This window comes from Ascaphus truei, chromosome 15 (genome assembly GCF_040206685.1).
Source record: "Ascaphus truei isolate aAscTru1 chromosome 15, aAscTru1.hap1, whole genome shotgun sequence".
Lineage (NCBI taxonomy): Eukaryota > Metazoa > Chordata > Amphibia > Anura > Ascaphidae > Ascaphus > Ascaphus truei.
The window spans coordinates 44,957,796-44,974,718 of NC_134497.1; the positions used below are offsets into that span (position 1 = coordinate 44,957,796).

Genomic DNA, 16,923 nt, shown 5'->3' on the forward strand with positions numbered 1-16,923 from the left:
GATCGGAGAGTTTGGCATAGGGGGTAGAATGTTTGGCGCTATTCTAGCTCTTTATCAGAAACCGACGGCGAGGGTTAGACACCAAGGCTTCCCGTCGGAAGCATTTCAGATAAAGAGTGGCACCAGGCAGGGATGCCCCCTGTCCCCACTTATCTTTGGCCTATACATAGAGCCCTTGGCGGCACATATCGCCTTAACCCAGACATATCAGGAATAAAAATCCGAGAACAGTCACACAAGGTGGTCCTGTATGCAGATGACGTTATTCTAACGTTGTCGCAACCTCTTACCTCTCTGCCGAATGTTTTTGGTGTGTTAGGCGAATTTAATAAGATCTCTGGTTTCAAAATTAATCAGTCCAAGTCAGAAGCCCTAAACATCAACCTGCCAAAGGTCACCGAAAAATGAATAGATGTGAATTTCAATTTCAAATGGCAAGCCTCCTCCATTAAATACCTAGGGGTTAACATTACCAAAAATTACAGCGCTCTATATAAAGCCAATTACCCCAGACTAATTAGGGCTCTGAGGGAGGATCTCCGTAATTGGTCAGGCTATGCAATTTCCCGGATTGGCAGGATCCAGAGCATCCAGATGAATCTCCTCCTCAGAAACTTGTACCTCTTCCAGACCCTCCCGGTACAAGTGGCCAAGGAAGACATCCTCCGCTTGCAGTCCTCTATGGTGAAATGTGTATGGGGTAATAAGAAACCACGCATTAAATCTAGTACGCTAATTAGACCAACTCTTAGAGGAGGACTGGCAGTACCTTGCTTGATATCGTATTTCAGAGCGGCCCAATTATCCCAAATAATCCACATGCACATGAATCCAAACCTGAGAAGGTGGGTCGAACTGGAAAAAGACTGCTGTGCCCCAGTGGCACTGCAGGACTTAATCTGGCTGCCAACACAGGTATTTAAGAGCGTAGGAGAGCTGCTAGCCATGGTGAGCAGCTCGTTGGCGACTTGGGAGGCCACCAGATATCGGTGTGCCCTTACAACACGGCACACATTAATGACCCCGTTTGTAGGGAACCCTGGTTTCGCTCCAGGCCTGCCGAGCAGAAACGTAGCAATCTGGAATCAGAAAGGCCTCACGAGGCTCCTACATCTGGAGGGTAGCAGTTCTATAAAATCCTTTGAGCAAATGAAATCAGAAAAAGAGATGCCAAACTCTGAATTTTTCCGTTACCTCCACATACGAGCATTCTACATAAAAACTCCAAAATGCCCCAGGCGCACTAATTTTGAGCAACTGTGTTCAAGAGGAACGGACACAACGGGACTCACATCTAGGATTTACAGAGAGGTGGTCTGTCCGGGGACAGGAGACGACAACAAACTTAGCTACAGAACAAAATGGGAGATGGACCTAGAGGAAACTCTAGAGGATGCAGACTGGGACACCATAGTACTGGCAGCGGCAAAAAGCTCTATATGCACTACTTTAAAGGAGAATGCATATAAAGTCCTGATGAGGTGGTACCTCACCCCAATGCGATTAGCAAACTTTGTAAAACGTTACCCCCCATTGTATCCAAAACAATGTGGGGAAGAAGCAGACTTGCTGCATATGCTGTGGGGTTGCACCAAAGTGGCCCCAATTTGGGAATAGATTCGCAATTGGCTGCAGCGAATCCTCGGACTTGAGGTCCCCTTGGACCCTTGGCTGTTCCTGCTAGGCAGACGCACCCGGGGGCTAAGCAGACCGGCACAGAAATTGATTGCACATTTTGCAACAGCCATGAGGTGCGAAATCGCAGCATTATGGAAGCAACCAGATTTACCCACAATTACGAAAATTCGGAATAGAATTTGGTATGTTTGCTGGATGGAACAATTGACGAGTCTGGTCAATGACCCCGTGGCTGGCCCAATCAGATATCCCCGGGGTAGACGCCACCAACATATTGTCCTGATAGATCGAGATGCATTCTCCGCTGAAGTAACAGTACGGACAGTAAATAGAAGGGGTACAGGTAGGGATGACTGACACTGCCCTAAGAGTGAGTCAGGGCTCCTTAAAGTGGCCCCGCACCAGAAAGATGTGACACCGGAAGAGGGGAAAAAAAATTGTTAGTGCTGTTTGTCCTGTCTGTCGGTCTTCCTTGTATGTCCTAGTTTGTTCAGATCGGAAAAAGAGAAAAAGGGACTATGGACACCAATGTATGACAATGTGTTGTTAGACCATGTTGGATATGTACCATACCCCAATAAAAAAAATTTTTGTTGGAAAAAAAAAAAGTACATGAATAAAATCCCCATACGTTGGATGGAGGCAAGAAAAGGTAATTAATGTGTTATAATGCCTAAATAGCAAAAACAACAACAATGATGCTGTAATCAGGTATACAGTCGCATGTAACCTGTGCACAAGGCTGTGCACAAATTTCTTTTTGTTCAATAAAAAGATATACCATCAAATCCAGGGAACAGCCATGGGCACCACGTGCGCTCTCCCACCTATGCCAACCTCTGTCTTGGCTGGTGGGAGGAAGCCGTGGTGTTCGTGGATGACCATTCCATCTATACAGACCATATAGCCCTTTGGTCTTGGTATATTGATGACGTGCTCCTTTTATGGAATGGCACAGAGAAACTTTTGGTAGAGTTCATAAACAAACTTAACGTCAACGGACATAACCTTAAATTGACGTATGAAGTACAAAAGGAAAGTATCAATTTTCTTGACATTATGATTACGAAACAGGAGGGTGGCAAGTTAGAAACGACAATTTATCTTAAACCTACCGCTACGAATAGTTTATTGAAGGCGGATAGTCACCACCCTAGACAATTGATACATAATATTCCTACAGGTCAATTTTTCAGTTTAAAGAGAAACTGCTCTAGCATGACAGAATTTAAAGCCCAGATGAAAGACCTTACTAAACGTTTCACGGAAAGGGGGTATACTAAATCAGTCATTAAGAAAGCCTATAACAGGTCACTTAATACTCCAAGGCCAACTTTGCTTATAGAGCATCCTGGATATGATAATGAAAAGGTACAAACGATACTCTTTATCGGCACCTTCTGTAGTCAGTGGCAATCTGTCCGCCAGATTTTAAACAAACACTGGCATATCTTACTCCAAGATGACGATTTGTCAAAAATACTACAGACTACACCGAATATGGTTAGCCATAGAGCACGCAATCTTCGTGACCGTCTGGTATGGAGCCATTTCCAGACAAAACCCACACGTACATGGCTAGGTAACAAACCATGTGGGACATACACCTGTGGTCGTTGTAAGGCCTGTCCATCAATTAAAGTCCGTAAAACTTTCACGGACTCAAAATCACAAACTATCTACACTACCAAAGATTTTATCAACTGTCTTACCACAGGGGAAGTGTATTTGATTCAATGTTCACGTGGGAAACAATATGTTGGGGAAATCCACAGAGCCTTCAAGGTGCGCATCCTGGAACATCTGGGTTTGGTTCGGAATAAACTTGACACACCAGTTGCCAGACACATAAATGACATACATCAGGGAGACGCTTCTAATCTACGCTTTATGGGCATTGCGCACATACCCTGGGGCCTTCGCAAGGGCAACTGGGATACAAAACTGCGACAATGCGAATGTAGGTGGATATATACGTTAAACACACTTACACCCCATGGACTTAACGAAGGTTTCATTTTTTCATCCTTTCTTTGATTCCTCAGTATTATTGTTTGGGAAAATATATATATATATATTTTTTTCCCGGGGGTTTAGAGGGATTTCGGTATATAGGGCCTCGCTATTCACCATCAGCTTAGAAGGTTCCGTTTTGACTCTATAGGCGGATCCATCAGAGTAGTCCACTCCTACACCTATATACTATCCTATATCCACCTTGCGTCTCCTTGTCTTTGACGTTTTTGTGCCTGGCAGCCTAAGTGTGCATTATTGTGTACTTTGCTTTGCACAATATCCTGTACATCATTTCACTACATATCCCTTTACGGGATTCTTTATTATTTTATGTGGGGTATATTTTTGTACATGAAATTTTATTTATTTGTTTTCCCTTCCCTTTCCCTCTCCTTCCCCCCCCCCTCCCCCTCGTCGATTCCTGAGTTTATTTGTCGCAGTGATACTTAAGGGTTAATATATATCCCTACACTCACATTGCTCTGTACTACCAAGTACCACAATGAGCAAGTAGACCGCCCCTCCTCATTTGGGGAGGGTATATTAGGTTACACAGTCCATCCCGTTTTCACTCCTCCCCCTTGAGAAAGCGCGCAGTGACGCGCGAAACGTACGTCATGGTAGTGTGACGTCAGCACGTTGACGATCACGCGGTGGTGTCTGGAGGCAAAGTCTGCTCTGGTTACTCTCCTGGGCTGCAGCTGTGCACATGCATACACACCCTGTATGCTTACAGGTCATATACTTACCTTGCTGTATGGCCTGTTTTGATCCTGCTGGTGGTCATAAGTATTGCTTTTCTGCCGTAGGCTCTGCATTGTGTGTCACGGTAGCTTGCGACAGGCTGTAATTTACACCAAAAAACTATATATATATAAATATATATATATACCTGGGTTTGAACTGGGACGAGACTTAGATATGATAAATAGAATTTATTCCTTGATAAAGGTGAACACAACAGATTCTACAATAACAGGCAAAATATAGACACTTACGTAAAAGATGAAAATAATGAAAACAGTCCCATCTGAACTGGCAGTTTCATCCAGCAATCAGGAAATCATTCAGCAAACGAAGACAAAGGATAGATGGGAAACAGCAGGTTATAAACCCTTTGTCCCTCTATCTGTAACATTAAGACCCTGGGATTGGTTTGCAATTATCTCCAGCCAATCTTTGGTGGGGGAACACATTTTAGGACAGGCCCCCCTGCTAGCTGGCACATCTGCAGTAGAACTCTGGGGGGTCTCAGACTTAACCAAAAGTTCATATTTACTGCAAATCATTGCATAACTTGCGCTCCGTAATACATACAGTCAGGTGAGATATATTACTGCATTCTGGGACACCTGACGCGCGTAGGAAGACCAAAAATTACATTGTAATATGAACATTAATAGAGATATTAATATCTGGCATTTAGCAGCAGTTACATATTCAATGTTTAGACTTCCCAAGATCGGCTTACTCTCGCCAATACACTTATGTAATTCTTAGCCGGTTCAGCCAAGGACATCTCATAGTATCCTTATATTTAATAAAGTTACTCACTTTTGATATCCTGTTGGGGAATACCTTTTGCTGGAAGGTGTGAATAACAAACCCTTCCCTTCCTTTTGCCTGCTTCCCGCATAAACAATTCCCCTGGGAAGCCAGGCTCAAATCTAGCAGGATATCCTATTTAGCATCCTACTGGCCACGTCAATAAACCTTTTGAAGTGGGCTTTTGCTTTTCGCATAACCAATTAGGTCAGTTACCTATTGATCAGGGCGATGTATCACACCTCTCTGTTGATATACACTTCCAGTGAATACTCATGTGAGGCACCATTTGGCTCCTTACGCATTACAAAGACAGGCATTCTGCCTGTACATTAGCACACCATTATTAGCATTCTGCCTGTGTATTTCAAAAACTGCAAAAAGTCACTTTATCAAAAATATATGTCCCTCTTATGACAAAGTTATATTTTTAATATGTGTGTACTTGGGGGGTGACCCGGAGGCTGTACCCCAAGGCTCAGGGTCCTGGCTTACTCAGTTACCAAATTACCAGTTTTCAGGTAACTGTTTATTCAGCACTGCATATAAGATTAACCCCTTAAGTCCCAGTGGGTGGGTTATGCAGACCCTGATCCAGCAACAACATCATTTACACAGGGGAATAAGCATTTTCATGTTATTTAACAAGGGTTAAGTCACAGTTCTGGGCCTCAGCCCAGTTAACCCCTTGTCTCCCTGGCGAGGTTAGAGGGGGGCCCTTGGGGAGTAACCCCGTTAATCCCGGGCCAAACCCTCACTATCGTCACATTGTGATCTTATGTTTGCACAGCCTTGTGCACAACTTACATGTGGCTGTATACCTGATTACAGCATCATTGTTGTTGTTTTTGCTATTTAGGCATTATAAAACATTTCTTACCTTTTCTTGCCTCCATCCAACGTATGGGGATTTTATTCATGTACTTTTATGGTTCATTCGTTGGATTTTAATTATTGGTTTAATAAAACTTTATTATTTTCATGCACTCTAGTGTGATCTTAGCGGTTGACCCCATTTATGGGTTAGGCTACTTCTGGCTTTCATTGAGTTGACACTATTATTGGTAGTGTGATCTATTTTGAGTGCAGTTATTGGGGGCTTTTTGTGATCCTCTGTGATCATTTATCTGTGTGTTTTCTGTGCTATTTCCTCCACCATGCACCAGGTAGCTTTTTTGTTGTCTTTTGTTTGGCGAGCGACGTGTTCATCTGTGTGTTATATAACTCTCTCCACATTCAGAATCTGTTTCATCTCCTGATTTAGAAACCGTAGGATCACCCAAATGACCCATAACAGTTTTACTCCGCGTGCTGTCAGACACAGAACTAACAACTTCCACAGGCAAACTTTTTCCTCTGTCACAACTGACTGCACAACGGGACCAGAGGTGGCTGCAATTATAACCTCTTCATCACTGAAAGCTGCTGGGGCAAAAGGCAGAACTGGATACAGGGAGTTTACATACGATGGAGGAGCCGTAAAGACTGGAGTCTCAGATGCCACATCACATCCGTACGGGGCAAGCTTAACCCATACCAGAGAACATTCTCTCATATATTTCTTATTCCACCCAGGGTCACCAGAAAACCACGGCCACGCCGATCATTCAGACAGGTGCCTCTCAACATTGATATATGAAAATCATCAAATGTACCCTCTCTAGGAAACAGATCAACAGATTCATAGTTTCTGACCAGCCAGCAACACAGTCAACAAACGGATTGCAGTAAAAATCACCTACTGTTTGCGCAACAAATTGTTTTGGAGTCTGCCCAGGTTTGCGCTTGCAAGGCATAACTTGATTGGTCTTATCATTATTAACTTTGTTAGTTTTAAACTTAATAATAACCTCTGGCTTACCTCCAGGGTCCTTCTTACTTAAATTAGTTCCCATTAGTAACTTAAAAGAAAAAGAACAAAATAGTGGCAAACAATAACAGCAAAGACAAATAAAATTCTTATGCTTTATACAATATACAATGGTCGTTCACCCAGATCAGAGATGACAGTACAGTCGTGCACAAAAATATCTGGACTCAAACCAGCACAATTTTATCAAGGGACTTCAACCCAACCCACAGTCACAATTTAGGTAACGAATTCCCAGAGGGGGAGAGACAATATAAAAATCACATATACTCACCACCTGTGTGAATTCCACATCTCAGACACCATCTGAAAGAGTTGCCCTGCCAACTGGAAAAAGGGCTGGAGGCCTTTGTGACTGGATACACACACACAGCACCGCACGCTGCAGACTTCCCGGGAAGCTTGGGAACCACGCCCTGGCACTTCTAGCTCTGATCTGGTAAAACATACAGGCCCGGGAAATGAAAGAACCAATACACAGGCAGTGTTTCAATCCTTCCGTCTCAGTTTATTTAGTATAGGGTAAAGATATTTATACAGAACAAAGAAAACATTGGTTTGAGGCGTAACTTAGGTTAGAGGCGTGACTTAGGGGCAAGACATGTTAGTGGGGTGATCTAGAGGTGTAATTCTCCCAAGACAGGCACTGTCTGAAATACATAACTTTTTCATTGCCTACGTTATCTATAACCTTGGTTTCCATGGCAGCTATGTGGGGTGATTCGGCTTTCCAGAAAACAGGCCACCTACAACTGATTAAAAAAGTAAAAAGCTGACCACATGAGAAAATGTATTTTAGCAAAAGCTGACTACATGATTTTAGCTAGCAAGTGCAGACAAAATGGATGGTTTAACACAAATGCAGCTTCTGGCCTTCTCTACTGTCCCTAACAATAACAGACTAAATCCCTTCCCACATTCCCCACATACATGCGGTCTCTCCTCTGTGTGTCCCCTCATGTGTGTGTTCAGGATGGATAACCGACTAAATCCGTTCCCACATTCCCCACATATATGCAGTCTCTCACCTGTGTGTGTCCTCTTATGTTCATCCAGATGTGATAACTGACTAAATCCCTTCCCACATACATGCGGTATCTCCCTTCTGTGTGTCCTCTTGTGTGTGTTTAGGTTGAATAACCGATTAAATCCCTTCCAACATTCCCCACATACATAAGGTTTCTCCCCTGTGTGTGTTCTCATGTGTGTGTTCAGGTTGGACAACCGACTAAATCCCTTCCCACATTCCCCACATACATGTGGTCTCTCCCCTGTGTGTGTCCTCATGTGTGTGACCAGGCTGGATAAATCACTAAATCCCTTCCCACATTCCACACATACATGCGGTCTCTCCCCTGTGTGTGTCCTCATGTGTGTGTTCAGGTTGGATAAGTCACCAAATCCCTTTCCACATTCCCCACATACATGCGGTCTCTCCCCTGTGTGTATCCTCTTGTGTGTGTTCAGGCTGGATGACACACTAAATCCCTTCCCACATTCCCCACATATATGTGGTCTCTCCCCTGTGTGTGTCCTCTTGTGTGTGTTCAGGCTGGATGACACACTAAATCCCTTCCCACATTCCCCACATATATGCGGTCTCTCCCCTGTGTGTGTCCTCATGTGTGTGTTCAGGTTGGATAAATCATTAAATCCCCTCCCACATTCCACACATAGATGCGGTCTCTCCCCTGTGTGTGTCCTCAGGTGGGATGACTGACTAAATCCCTTCCCACATTCCCCACATACATGCGGTCTCACCCCTGTGTGTGTCATCATGTGTGTGTTCAGGCTGGATGACACTAAATCCCTTCCCACATTCCCCACATACATGCGGTCTCTCCCCTGTGTGTGTCCTCAGATGTGTGACCAGGCTGGATAAATCACTAAATCCCCTCCCACATTCCACACATACATGCGGTCTCTCCCCTGTGTGTGTCCTCTTGTGTGTCCTCAGGTGGGATGATTGACTAAATCCCTTCCCACATTCCCCACATACATGCGGTCTCACCCCTGTGTGTGTCCTCATGTGTGTTTTCAGGCTGGATGACACACTAAATCCCATCCCACATTCCCCACATACAAACGGTCTCTCCCCTGTGTGTGCCATCTTTGTAGGTTCTGGTCTGATAACCAAGTCAGACTCTTCCCACTTTCTCCAAGATCTTTTCCTGTGGCAGCTGTTAATATATATCTTTGGAATGAGAAGCAGTTACATTGTTTATTAATTGCCTTGACTGGTTGAAAGATGCATTTTCTGTCATATTTATTGGAATGTTGCAAGATTGTTCTGTCCTCATCTTTTCCATATACTCATTTGGGTGTTGGAACTTCAGATGTTTGAGGAGGTAATCCTGACTGCTAAAAGCAACCTCGCAGTGTTGGGATGGGTGGATTATTGGAGCTTGTCTTTGTACTAGAAGAGACAAAAAACAGTCACTGTTACACAAACTGTCTTACAAAAGGCCATGCAGGAGAGGCAAGTTGACATATCACAAAAAGCTCAGGATGAAAGTAAACTGTAGATGTACATTGTAAAAATGAAGGGTTTAGCACAACATGTGCAGCATTAGGGCCGGGAGAGTAGATCTAGTGGATCATACATTTAACGTGGATCATAATATTTAACGATTTAAAGGGAAATCTCTATCTGCAAAACACCAATTAAAGTGACAGACATTTTTACAAATCCTTTGATAGATAGTATGTCGATAGTTTCAGTTGTAAAGGTATAATTAAAAAATGTTTGTACAATGAATAGAATACGTGTCTCATTAGAAGCTCACATATCAGTCACCGGGTGTTCCCGTTACTGCACCATGTACCAGGTCCCTAATAGTTATAGGAAGATCCAACTTTCTGCTAAATCTCCATTGTTAAATCAAGAACCAAATGCCCAATTATTGTATTTGACATCACTGATGTTATTCAGACTTAATTAAGCTATACCAGTATCATCCAGTGAATTCCAGAACTGTGTTAATTTTTAAATACAATTGTTTAAAGGTTTTTTAATTTTAGGGAACAAGGAGTCTGTACTTGTGTTACTGATTCTCCCCCATACAAATATTGCTTTTTATTAAACTCTGAGATAGATAGATATCATAGTATTAAATAAAATGCATTATTTGCACACATATATATACACACACACATATATATATATATATATATATATATATATATATATATATATATATGTCTGCATGTCTTAGGCAGGTCTGCAACCCCGCCTTTCACCATTATCACCCAGCACACAGCACTTCCACTGCAGCAAGGGATTCTGGGAAATGACATGCAAATGAGCACACAGTGCCACTTTTTGCGTCAAAAACCATTTTAACATGGTTCCCTATAGGCTTAAGCTTGCTGCATGGTCACAGCTTTGAGCACAGCCAGGGTTAAGGTGCATAGCCAGAAAACACACACACAGACAGCTTTTATTTTTTTTTATTAAAGTTTTATTAACGATTCACTTAATTACAACCAATAATAAACAGAAAATATCACTATACATTCCTTACATTGCCAAAAATTCTGCAGGCTTAGATCTGCTGGGCTCTGCTGCTGCAGGTTTGCGCACCCACTGAGAAGTTTGCTTGGTTCCCCTGGCTAGCACAGCCAGTCATCTTGGAGCAGTTTTCTCCCCCATCAGGGCACGGCTGCATAAGTACTTATCCGTGGGATAGACTGCAGGGTTTCCTTTGCCGGACAATAAGGGATGCATTCTTAGCACCCAGTCCTGTTTGGGCACCCTATAACTCAGACACTGGGTCTCAAAGTCTGATAAAAATCTATCGATTTTGTCTGTGCCACAGACAAACTTATTGAAACTGTGATGGTTAACTTGGGCCACAGCCTGCTCTCCGTTCACCAAGTAAGAGTGAGGGGTCGCTTGTCCATGAATAGCTGCCAGCATGCGAATCCGCTCATCAGCTGTAGCGTTTTCCCCCCATGAGGCCAGAAGTGTTGTTAGTCCAGAGTTAGGGGTTTCCACAGGTACAGGGACAATTGGAACTATAGGTACAATGTCCCCCGCAACCCCCAGACTCAGTCTTTCACCAATGTCCTGGTGAGCACCCTCTCCCTCCCCTGGTCCATCTTCCTCCAGGAGTGGAGTGATACCTCTGCGGCTGCAGTTACAGGAGCCGTGCTTGCAGGTACAGAAATGATTGCTTTATGCTGCTCCAATATTTCCTCCAGCTGTGTCTTTGCCTGACCAGCCGTCGGTAAGCCATACTCCTCACATCTGGCAACGAGCCTGGTACGATCCCAGGTCCGGAATTTCCCTGCTCGCTTGTCCATGCTTCAGGCGCAGGCAACAAGTTATGGCACAAAGAGTGACTGTTTTTCGCTTCACTTGTAAATCGTGTGCACGCTATCTCACGCTTTGGTAGCTCGTAACCTAGAGTCCCCCGTTATGCTATAGTACCCCGCAAGATAATATATCATAGGTTCAATCAGATCCCGCCTCTGCCACCAGCTAATAAAAGCATTGCTCTCGCGTAACAGGCTTTAACACCTTAAGGCTACGGCCCCGCTCCCTCCGTCAGCGCGCCCGCACTGCAGACAGGCGGGGCGCTGACATACACAGACCGCGATATGCGGTGTGTAGGGAGCAGGAGCCGGAGCGGGAGGTGGGCGGGAGTGGGAGGCTTGACAGGGAGGGGGGGCGTGGCTTGAGCAGAGGGACCCGCTACTTTCCCCCCCCCTCCCTCCACGGGCTCGGCCTGGAGCTGCTGATGGTAAGCAACACACACACACACTCATATACACACGCAGGCACTCTCTCACACACACACACACACACACACGCAGGCACTCATATACACACACACACACACAGACAGGCAGGCACTCATATACACACACACGCGCACACATAGGCACACACACACACACAGGCAGGCACTCACGCACTCAGGCACACACACACACACACATACACACAGACAGGCACTCACGCTGCTTTCACTCCACACTCCTCCCCGCTCCCCGAAGCGTCTCCTCCTCCCGAAGCCTCCCCTCCTCATTGGCTCACAGCCACACCACGTGACGCGTCAACGCTAGGGATCACCATTCTCATGTATCCCGTAGCGGCTGACGCGTCACAGCGTGTAGTAAGCTGTGCAGCCAGGGGGGACCGGGACCGGCTCCGCAGGATTCCCCTGCTGGTGGGGAACTCGCGTGTGGCCGCCCGCGCCGCCGGGCGCACCGGGTCCCAGGCCTTAATACCTGGATCCTTTGATTGAACAAAGCGAGAGATAAAATAAATTGTAATTTATTTACACAAGAAACACACAGCTTTATTTACAAAATAACACGAATAAACACTTACTAGAATGGGGAAAAACAAAATAAAATGTCCACGGAACGAAATCCACAGAAATCAAGTCTCTAGGCATCAATTCCCATAAGCCGGGTTGCTGCACAAAAAGAGACGTGTAACAGTCTTTGGCTAGAGGCGCCGCTTGCAGCCCGTTTCTCCCACGAAAGGAATATTTTCGTTCTGTCCTTGCAGGATTCGTTCTCCAATCCCTAGTTCTAACAAACTTTTGAAGCAGGGCGCAATCCTTGGTTATGATGTTATGCCCTTTGCACCGCACGCTGTAGCTCAGATGAATCTATCTCCCGATTGGCTGCACGAGACTTTAAAGACACACAAAGCATATGATTATACTGTACAGCCAATCACTGCATGGGAATTAGTAATCCCACCTATCGGCATGCTCTGCCAGTATTTCAGGGAGCCGGCAAAAGCTTCAAGGTATGCTACGGTCATACTCTTTTAGAAAGGGCAGTTCATGCTCGAAACGCGTGGGAGGATCTCCTATTTTTGTATGTACCGAGTGTCTTCATTTTAATGTAACTTCAATGAAGCCTGATTTTTAAGTTTTACCTGGTGAGTCCCAGTATTCAGAGCGGCTGCTGCATCGATCACTCTTCTTTCTTCTGCTAATTTGGATCGTGCCCGCGCCGGTGAGTGACGTCACTTACCTTGGACACAGTGACACGAGGAGAGAGTGAGAGCTACGGAGGACGGCTTCATCGTGAGTACTTGCAACTCCAGGCTGATCCTTGTCATACTGCACTATACATCATGGACATTGCTTTGTCTTAGTTCAGTAGCAGTTTACTCTCCAATACTCTCTCCCTACTTACGCTCCTCTACCTTTACTATATTATTGGCATACGCCACTAGGTATATTGCCTTTGAGCTTTACAGACGGTTTCCTCCTTTCACATGCTACGGTCATGCGCTAACTTCGCACCTGAGCCGCTTAGGGTACCTAACTAAGCCCCATGCCCTGGCATCCTGAAGTCTACCCTTCCCCTGACAGTTGGACATTTGCCAGGAAAAACTGTTTACCTTTACTTCCCGCACTTAACACTTTTAGCATGTCGGTACCATTTTAAGTCCGGATTTGCGTAGACTCTGGAGTCATCCCCACGGGATGTCTCAGAAGTCTGGACTTAAATTATGGGTGACACCCTGGCCGGAATGCCCAGGACTCAGTGTTGCAATGTACCGACCTAATCGATAACTGCAGGCACACTTATCCAATTGACCTTAATAGGGGGATGCGACTACATTATACATTGTTGCAATAAACGGAACCAATAAATGACCGCAGCCCACTTATCCAATTTACCCTGTGGTTAAGGCTTTCCCTTACCTGTCTGCGGTTAGGCAGTGAGTCAGTTTTGCAATGCAGGAACCCACCACATAACCACAAGCACGCATATTCAATTAACGCTTAATACAGTGAAAGGGCCTCCTCGTTCCTATGGGGGCGCATATAGACAATTTATTACACATTTACAGGATTGCAGCCAGCCCTGGGCTGCAGAGCTGACACTCCACAGTTACCTTTTATGACTCAGGGGCACCCAGCCAGGCATAATGCCTTTATTAGTGGCCTAGGTACCTCTTCACCGTCACATAAGGATTACCTGGGACTGGTTATATATGTTTATTGTTGTGTGTGTCTTGTCTGTCCTTTTCTCTTTGTATTGCGTGCTATGGTTATTAACCCCTTGGGTGTCTTCCATTAAGGGATGTTATTTAAAGGATTCTTAATCATACACACACACACACATATATACTGTATATCTCTCCATCCAGGGCTGCCCTTACCTGGGATGCGGCTGGCAGCGGAGGCTAGGGCAGGGGCAGCGGCAGGTGGGGGAAGGTGCAGGAGCCTGCGGGCAGTCGGGAGAGAAAATTTATTATGTGAATTTTTTTGATATTTAAAAATAATTTTGATATTTTTAAGTTCACAATATAATTTGTGTGCCTCGCATCTTCCATACTTCTATATTGCTAATGGTATTAATGTGATTAACCTTTGATATTTTATTTATCTAACACAATCCTCTCTCTCTTTCATTCTCTCCAATCCATGTGTTTTTAATGTCTTTGAGCAATTCTCCTCAATATGTTTTTGAGTAATCTTTTAATAATGTCTGAGCATATATATAAATATATATGTACAAAGGCAGATGTCACTCGCAATAAAGGTAGAAAGCCGTGCTTGTCCCATATAATCTACTATATATTTCTGAAAGTGTCCTATGTGTCCGGGTCTGTATGTGTCTCCCTGTGTCCCTCCCTGTGTCCCTAGCGGCAATCTCATTGGCTCCCTTGGCCCGCCCCCGCACACCTCTCATTGGCCGGACACACACATACACTCACACAGAGATACACACACACACACACACGGAGACTCTCAGGCAGGACACTGAGACACACACAAAGATACACACACACTGAGACACACACAGATACACACACACACACACACTGAGATACACAGACAGGACACACATATACAGACAGGACACACACACACACACTGAGATACACACAAAGATACACACACACACACACAAAGATACACACACACACACACACTGAGATACACAGACAGGACACAGATAGACAGACAGGACACACACACACACCCCCTCTCCCCCCCCCCTCTGTCCGTCCCCCCCCCATCACGTGCGCCGCCCTGCACCGGCTCCAGACGGAGGGGAAGCGCGGCCCTCCAACCCCAGCCGCTCCCTTACCTACCCGGCGCTACCTCCCACTCAGGTAAGGCACAGCACTGCCAGTAACTCTCCTATTTCAGGCGCGGAGTCTTGCGCCTCAGGCCCACACAGGCCCCACACAGGAACACACAGGGCGCTTCCTGCTGCCGCCTGCACGCCTCACTCAGCCGGGCGGCACATCGGGAGAAAGCGGGCGCCGGGGGAGGGGGGAGGGGGGGGGAGCGCGAGTCACGAGGAACGGGGGGGGGGGGGGGGGGGCGAGCCGCAAATCACGGGGAACGGGGGGGGGGGGGGGGCGAGCCCCTTTTCCCCCCCCACTCCCCTTCCCCCCCCACTCCCCATCCCCCTCCCCCACTCCCTTTCTCCCCCCCCCCTATTCCCCTTTCTCCCCCCCCCCCTATTCCCCTTTCTCCCCCCCCCTCTATTCCCCTTTCTCCCCCCCTCTATTCCCCTTTCTCCCCCCCTATTCCCTTTCTCCCCCCCCCTATTCCCCTTTCTCCCCCCCCTCTATTCCCCTTTCTCCCCCCCCCTATTCCCCTTTCTCCCCCCCCTATCTCCCCCCCCTATTCCCCTTTCACCCCCCCCCCTTTCTCCTCCCCCCTATTCCCCTTTCACCCCCCCCTTTCTCCCCCCCCCTATTCCCCTTCTCCCCCCCCCTATTCCCCTTTCTCCCCCCCCTATTCCCCTTTCATCCCCCCCCCTTTCCCCCCCCCCCCTATTCCCCTTTCTCCCCCCCTATTCCCCTTTCTCCCCCCCCCTATTCCCCTTTCTCCCCCCACCTATTCCCCTTTCTCCCCCCCCCTTTCCCCTTTCTCCCCCCCCTATTCCCCTTTCTCCCCCCCCTCTATTCCCTTTCTCCCCCCCCTCTATTCCCCTTTCCCCCCCCCCTATCTCCCCCCCCCCTATTCCCCTTTCTCCCCCCCTATTCCCCTTTCTCCCCCCCCCTATTCCCCTTTCTCCCCCCCCCTATTCCCCTTTCTCCCCCCCCCCCTATTCCCCTTTCTCCCCCCCCTATTCCCCTTTCATCCCCCCCCTTTCTCCTTTCATCCCCCCCCCTTTCTCCCCCCCCCTATTCCCCTTTCCCCCCCCCCTATTCCCCTTTCCCCCCCCCACCAATTCCCCTTCTCCCCCCCCACCTATTCCCCTTTCTCCCCCCCCCTATTCCCCTTTCTCCCCACCCCCTATTCCCCTTTCTCCCCCCCCCTATTCCCCTTTCTCCCCCCCCCTATTCCCCTTTCTCCCCCCCCTATTCCCCTTTCATCCCCCCCCCATTTCCCCCCCACCCCTATTCCCCTTTCTCCCCCCCCCATTTCTCCCCCCACCCCTATTCCCCTTTCTCCCCCCCCCTATTCCCCTTTCTCCCCCCCCCCTATTCCCCTTTCTCCCCCCCCCCTATTCCCCTTTCTCCCCCCCCTCTATTCCCCTTTCTCCCCCCCCTCTATTCCCTTCTCCCCCATACCTCCCCCCCTATTCCCCTTTCTCCCCCCTCTATTCCCCTTTCTCCCCCCCCTCTATTCCCCTTTCTCCCCCCCCTATTCCCCTTTCTCCCCCCCCTCTAATCCCCTTTCTCCCCCCCCTCTATTCCCCTTTCTCCCCCCCCTCTATTCCCCTATCTCCCCCCCCTCTATTCCCCTTTCCCCCCCCCCTCTATTCCCCTTTCTCCCCCCCCCTATTCCCCTTTCTCCCCCCCCTCTATTCCCCTTCTCCCCCCCTCTATTCCCCTTTCTCCCCCCCTCTATTCCCCTATCTCCCCCCCCCTATTCCCCTTTCTCCCCCCCCCCTATTCCCCTATCTCCCCC

At 47.0% G+C, this 16,923-nt stretch overlaps 1 protein-coding gene across 4 annotated transcripts in view; it reads right to left on the reverse strand.

Annotated features, from left to right (window-relative positions):
- LOC142466904 (uncharacterized) overlaps window positions 1-16,923 on the reverse strand; it is a 65,215-nt gene that overhangs the window by 3,615 nt on the left and 44,677 nt on the right. For 2 of the 4 annotated variants that reach the window (XR_012788269.1, XR_012788270.1), the window contains 2 exons: window positions 14,208-14,272; window positions 7,344-7,505 (listed from right to left, as the gene is read on the reverse strand). Coding sequence is in view for 2 of the 4 variants with exons in the window: in XM_075572498.1 (XP_075428613.1) it covers window positions 7,889-8,902 (1,014 nt within the window). In the remaining 2 variants the exon portion in view is untranslated. Of the gene's footprint in view, window positions 1-7,343; window positions 7,506-7,571; window positions 9,486-14,207; window positions 14,273-16,923 lie in introns of those variants that run through there. The other 2 variants (XM_075572498.1, XM_075572499.1) reach the window with 1 other exon arrangement.